Source organism: Emiliania huxleyi (assembly GCF_000372725.1).
Source record: "Emiliania huxleyi CCMP1516 chromosome Unknown EMIHUscaffold_21, whole genome shotgun sequence".
NCBI lineage: Eukaryota > Haptophyta > Isochrysidales > Noelaerhabdaceae > Emiliania > Emiliania huxleyi.
Window position 1 is genome coordinate 505,275 of NW_005200507.1, and position 6,000 is coordinate 511,274.

Below are 6,000 nucleotides of genomic sequence, written 5' to 3' on the forward strand. Positions count from 1 at the left end.
ATGTGTTATTGCGCGTTGTGCTTGTGGCTATGTCCCTATCTGCGTCTATCGTCTATCGAGGGGCGGGGCTGCGGGCTGGGCGCTGGACACTCTTGAACACTGCGGTCTCGTCTACTGCGGTCTGCTGGCCGCTGTCAGGGCGCTGACCGCTGTGCCTGTGGCTGTGCCGAGCCTGTGGCCTCGATGCACGAATGGACGATGCCTCGTACTGAGTAAAGAAAAGCAGACATCTCCAGGAGAGAGATGGGCGACGCACGAACAGAGAGGAGCACTTGGAGTGCAGTCATCAACCTCACATCCAGGGCCGGGGAGCTAAGTCCTAAGAAGCGCACCCAGCGCCAGATGATCGGTATCGGGTTACGGGCTAGAGAGCGGTGCGCGTAAAGGAAAGCGGTTCTCATTTCTCTTTTGCCGGCGGCATCGCTGCACCCCTGCTCTCGCGCGAAGAATTGCAGGGTGGCTCGCGCCGCGAAGCACCATTGCGTGCTCTTGCCTCGACGGGCGCCCGGCGCCTCTCAGGATGTCCGGCTCCTCCACGCCCGACCTCACGTCGGTCGCCGAAGTCGGGATCGACTTTGGTGGTTTCAAGAACATAGACCTCTTCTCGCAGGGCATCTATCAGCTGCGCGTCCGTGCTACCACTGAGTGCTCCAAGCGGCAGTGCCCGCCCTCCACCTTCGAGACGGTCCGGCAGGGGCGCGCTCCTCCGCCTCCCACCGACGGCTCCTTTCTGCCGGCCCACGTCCTGGAGGAGAGCGGCGACTTTTGCCTGCCCTCCTTTCGCGTGCGCTTCTGCGACGAGGAGGTGCGGCTGACGACGACGGCGCGCTTCCGCGCCGAGCTCTCTGTCGACAGCAACCCGCGCCTGCGCGGCGCCGACGACGGCTGCGCGGTGCCGCTCGAGCCGGTGCTGCTGGAGGTGCGGCTGATGCACGCGCGCTCAAACTCGGTCTTCGACGCGGCGGGTGACGCGGCCGCGCAGTCGCGTGCCAGCTTCAAGCAGTACGCCCAGCAGACGCTGCGGCTGCAGCTGCCGCTGCGCGGCGCGACCGCCTTTTTCCCAATCACGTTTGACGAGTGGCACTTTTGCTTTGCTCCGCTGCTCGTGCACGCGGCGGTGGTCGGGCCTCCAAAGCTGCTCCTGCCCGAGAGCCCGCGCAACCCGCCCTCGCCGAGGGGGCGGGCCTCCCTCCTCCCCGCCCGCTCCTCCCGCGCCACTGCGCCGCCGCCCCCCCTCCTCGTGCCGCCTGCGCCCGGCCGCGCCGCCTCCTCCTTCCTGCGCCGCCGCGCCGCGAGGCAGCAGCTCGCGGCGGGCAGCCCACAGGCGGCCCTCGCGCAGCTGCTCGCCCTCGGGCAGAGCGCACCACAGCCGCTCCTCGCCGGAGAGCTCCAAGCGAGCGCCGCAGTCATGTGCGCGCCGCTTCCGACCCGCCAGCCGCCCCGCCAGCGGCCGCCCCGCGCCACCCTCGCGCAGCGACCAAGCCAGCGGGGCTCACCGCCTCACCGCCCTGGCCCTTCGCCGCGCCGCCCCCGCAGGCGGAGCGCGCTCGCGGCGCTGACAGCGCACGTGCGCGGCTTCATCTGGACGCTGGCGCTGCTTCGGCACCGCACGGCGCAGCTCACCGCCGCCGCCCAGCAAGCCGCAGCCGATGCCTCCTCGGAGCCGGCGCTCTGCCCGGAGGGGAAGCGGCAGGGAGGCGGGGTGCGGGAGGGAGGCGGGGAGGGGGAGGGGGAGGGGGGAGAGGCGCCGCTACTGCCCGCCCTGCCGGAAGGCGTTGTCCTCGTCCCGATGCCCGCGACCGCCGCCGCTCGCGCGCTCACCCGTGCCGTCTCGGCAGCCGAGCCCGAGCCTGGTGCGGCGCCTGGTGCGGAGGGCGGAGGCTTGGCGCAGGAGCAGAGCGAGGGGGCGGCAGCGGGCGTGGAGCCTGCCGAGCCGGAGGGGATCTCGCTGGAAGTGACCGACACAGCGGCACAGGAGGCGGCCGCGTGTGGTGCGCATCCCGGGGAGGGGGAGGGCGGAGGGGAGGGCGGAGAGGCTGGCGGGGCGGCGGGCGGCGGGGCGTCGGGCGGCGCGGTGCCGCCGGAGCGGTCCGTGGAGCTGGCGGACGAGGTTGCTGCGCGGGTGCAGCTGCAGCTGCGGCGCGGGGAGGGCGAGCAGGGGGCGGGCGACGCTGAGATGGGCGGGAGCGAGGCGCTAGCGGTCGCGGGCGCGGCGACGGCGCTGCTGCACGATCTGAGCGGCCTCGTGTGGGAGGAGTGGCAGGCGTACCTGGACGCGGCGAGGCTCGGCTGCCACTCCCTCGTCACCACCCTCTCGCAGAGCTACCTCGCCGACCGGGCGGAGCGATTCGGCGCCCGCGCTTGCCCCAACCTGCCGCCCGCGCCCGCACCCCTCCCTCGCTCGCCCGCCGCCCGCCGCCCCGTCGCCGCCGCCCGGCCTCACCCGCCCCCCGGGCTACGCGCCGGCAGGCGAGTCCCTCTTCCGCGAGCCGCGCCTCTTCGAGCAGCGGGCCTACATGCCGCAGGGCGGCGCAGACCCAACCACCATCGCCAAGGCGCTGCGCACCTCGATGTACTTTCGCGCGCTGCCGCCGCCGCCGCTCGCCGAGGTGCCTCGCGCCGCGTCGACGGAGTCGCAGTGCGTCTTCGTCGAGCAGTGGCACTCGTCCAAGCACGATTTGCCCTCCTCGCAGCGCGCCCTCGCCCCGGACCGCACCGCGGGCGGCGCCTCTTCGCCCGCGGAGCCGGCAACAGCGGAGCCGGCAACAGCGGAGCCGGCAACAGCGGGCCCGCTGCCCGAGGGAGCGACGCCGCTCGAGGGAGCGACGCCGCTCGAGCTGGCGCGGCGGCTCGGCCTCGAGCTGGGCGGCAAGGGACGCGACTACGGGCTCCGCGCGGGCGAGCTCGAGCACCAGGCGGCTCGCTCCGCTCGTGCCGCGCCCGCGTGGCCCGAGCCCGTGACTCCGCGCCTCAGCCTGTCTTGGATGCCGTCGGGCCGGTCGCCGCTGCCGCCCGGCAAGCACCACCTCTACGTCTTCGTGCACGGCTTCCACGGTACGGCCGTAGCGCAGCCTCCTCGCCCCCCACCCGCTCGCCCCCCGCGCCACTGCGACTGCTCGCCCGACCCCGCCCGCCTCGCGGCCGCAGGGAATGCGCTCGACTTGCGCGGCTTCCGCAACCAGCTGGCGCTGCTGCTGCCCGACAAGAGCTGCGCGCGCTTCCTGATGTCCTCGTCCAACGAAGACTTCACCGCGACCTCCTCCTTCGAAGAGATGGGCGAGAACCTCGCCAACGAAGTGCGCGCCTTCCTGCGGTCTGAGTCCCTCGACCAGTCCGCCGCGCGAGTCTCGTTTGTGTGCCACTCCTTCGGCTCGATCATCGCGCGCGCCGCGCTGCGCAAGCCGCAGCTCGAGGCGCTGCTGCCGAGGCTGCACACGTACATCTCCCTCTCGGGACCGCACCTCGGCACGCGCCGCCTCGCTGCCGCCAAGCGGACCCCCCCCCCCCTCCCCCTCCCCCTCCCTCTCTCCCGCGCGGGCTCGAAACCGACGCGAGCCACGGCGTCGCGCAGGCATGCTCTACACCTCGAACATGCTTGTCGAGCTCGGCGTGTGGGGGCTGCGCAAGTGGAAGAATGCGCAGTGCCTCACCGAGCTGTCGCTCAAGGACGCCAAGCAGCCGACCGACACCTTCCTGTACACGCTCTCCAAGGGAGATATGCTCGCGCGCTTCACAAACGTGCTCCTCGTCTCGTCGGCCGAGGACCGGTACGTGCCGCACCACTCGGCGCGGCTGCAGCTCTGTCCCGAGGCGATGCACGACCCGCGCTTCGGCACCGCCTTCGTCTCGATGGTGCACAACATCCTCTCGCCGCTGCAGTGCTCCAACCTCGTCCACGTCGACGTCTCCTTCCTCCCGCTCATCTCCACAAAGTGCCCGCACCCCCTCGCCATCTCTGCGCCCCGCGCCCGCCCGCGCCTGCCCCTAATGCGGCTCTGAGGGTGAGACCTGTGTGTGTGCAGGCTTGTGCACCAGCTCGACCAGGCCATCGGCCGAAAGGCGCACATCGACTTCCTTGAGCAGCAGGCCTTTCTGCAGATGTTTGTGCAAATGTATCTCTCGTACCTCGTCTGAGACCGCGGCGGCTTTCCGCACAGTCAGTCCGCAGTCAACTGTCGCGCGTGCGAGGAGCCGCGCCGCGGGGACGGGTCGGCGGTCGCGTCACGAGGCCACGACAGGTGGCTGGCGCGCGCTTTATAATTGATGGATGTGCGTCGTGTTTGTGTATCCGATTGCATGCCTATTGTGCTCACATAATCTCGCGGGTTAGAGGCCGCGGACGCGCGTTATCTCTATACACACACATTGTCTCCCCTGCTCAAAAGCTCGAGAGCAAAAAAACCGCCCGGGACATCCGGGGGCATGCAGCGTCACAACGGCAATCTCCGGCCACCTCCAAAGACACGCCGCAGCGAATCGAGCTCCGCTGAGGCGCTGTCGTCGGCGTGCAGTTCGAGCGAGCGGCGCAGTAGCGGCTCTGCCTGGTGCACCCGTCCTCGCTGCGCCAGATCTCGCCCAAGCTCTAGCAGAACAGCTGCTCCACGGCGCGAGTCGAGCGTTTCCGCCTCGCTCGCAGCCAAGCGAAGAGTCGAGCTGGGCCTACTTCCAACAGCGCCTGGGTGAAAGGTGCATCTGACACGCCCCTACCTCCTCAGCGCGCACCACTCGGCAACAAACCAAAAGTTGATCGATAGCGTCCGCCGTCCAGAGGCCGCCGTCGCACCGCGTGAGGCCGACGTTGAGCCGCCGCTCGTCGGCGAGGACGCCGCGGCACCGCACGCATAAGAGGAAGATGTCGGCCTCAGAGACGCTGCTCCTGCCGACCCCTCGACGCAGCTCCCGCCGACCCCGCCGCCCTCGCCACTCCCGCCCTCGCTGAAAACCTCGTGCCACCAGCCAGATGGAACGTAGAGGAGCTCGCCCTCTTCCACGCGGCACACGGTCGCCCGCTCCAGCGCGCCGCCGAACCTCGCAAAGTCTCGTGGGCAGGCGGTCTCGCCACTCGCGCTGCCGTCGTCCGCCTCTAGCGTTGAGCACGTGCGCGCTCCCCGCGGCAACCGCGTTGTGTGCCCGAGGAGGTTGGCCCTCTCCGGCTTCGGATAGAGGGCGGCCGACTCGTTTGGCGCGAAGAGAACGAAATGCTTTGCGCCCTCGATCACACCGTGCACGTTCTCGGAGAAATCGCGGTGTAGCGGCGAACGGGCTGCGCCCGCGCCCAGCCACAAGCCACCACACCAGCGCCCGGCGCATTTGTGCTGCAGCAGCGAGGCAAACGCTGGCACCGGGTAGTCCTCACCCAGCGCAGGGAGCACGAGGTTAGTCGCGTACAGCCGCGCCGTCGACCGGTTGCTCTGGTACGCGGCGAGAAAGTCGCGCACATGCATTGAGCTGCTGCGATCGCCTGCGACCTTGGTTAGCGGGAAGTCGACGCCGTTGATCGCTTCGCGGACTTCGTCGTGCAGCACAGATCCGAACCGCGCTTCGAGAAGCTCGTCTGTCCAGAGGTTCTTCAGTCTGCGAAGCCGATCATCGCAGATGAGCAATGGCGTGGAGGTGGCAACGTGGTCCTCGTAGAATGCCTCCGCTGTGATGAGCGACGCGTCGACGCGCGGGAGCGAGCAGTGCATTGGCTTGGCGCGCACGTTTCACTACTCGTCCACAGTTTCTCGCCTCGTACCACACAAGAGCAGCAGCAGGGCTCCGAGGCGAGCAGCGCGCCACCTCAGCCGGGGACAGCCGCTGCGCCAGTATTTCTTTCTTCACGCGTTAACAAAATCGACTTTCTCCCTCTCTTCTCTCTCTCCTCTCTCTGGCGTGAAAGTCACGCCGCTACGCCCACGCTCTCTCTCCGGCCGGATGGCACCACGCGAACGCCGGCGCTACGAGCATTTCACTGCCGCCGACCACTGATCAGCACGTCGCCACTGTGTGCACTGTCTC

The 6,000-nt window shown here is 69.6% G+C and overlaps 2 protein-coding genes across 2 annotated transcripts; one reads left to right on the forward strand and one right to left on the reverse strand.

The window, feature by feature from the left end:
* Positions 1-520: 520 nt before the first annotated feature.
* EMIHUDRAFT_204315 (hypothetical protein) lies at positions 521-4,134 on the forward strand (the record flags this gene model as incomplete). Its single annotated transcript, XM_005780814.1, has 8 exons — positions 521-1,117; positions 1,325-1,405; positions 1,537-1,567; positions 1,773-1,991; positions 2,470-3,054; positions 3,148-3,296; positions 3,556-3,932; positions 4,023-4,134. 8 exons carry the CDS (start codon positions 521-523, stop codon positions 4,132-4,134), a joined length of 2,151 nt encoding a protein of 716 aa, XP_005780871.1.
* A 150-nt stretch (positions 4,135-4,284) lies between these two features.
* EMIHUDRAFT_434768 (hypothetical protein) lies at positions 4,285-5,772 on the reverse strand. Its single transcript, XM_005780815.1, has 2 exons — positions 4,723-5,772; positions 4,285-4,659 (listed from the first exon to the last, which is right to left on the reverse strand). Exons 1-2 carry the CDS (start codon positions 5,685-5,687, stop codon positions 4,431-4,433), a joined length of 1,194 nt encoding a protein of 397 aa, XP_005780872.1. The 5' UTR covers positions 5,688-5,772; the 3' UTR covers positions 4,285-4,430.
* Between the last annotated feature and the right edge of the window lie 228 nt (positions 5,773-6,000).

Coding starts and splice junctions, on each gene's coding strand:
- EMIHUDRAFT_434768 (XM_005780815.1), bottom strand. CDS start 5,687: ATGCACTGCTCGCTCCCGCGCGTCGACGCGTCGCTCATCACAGCGGAG. Junction 4,660..4,722: donor TTTTGGTTTGTTGCCGAGTG/GTGCGCGCTGAG, acceptor TGTTGGAAGTAG/GCCCAGCTCGACTCTTCGCT.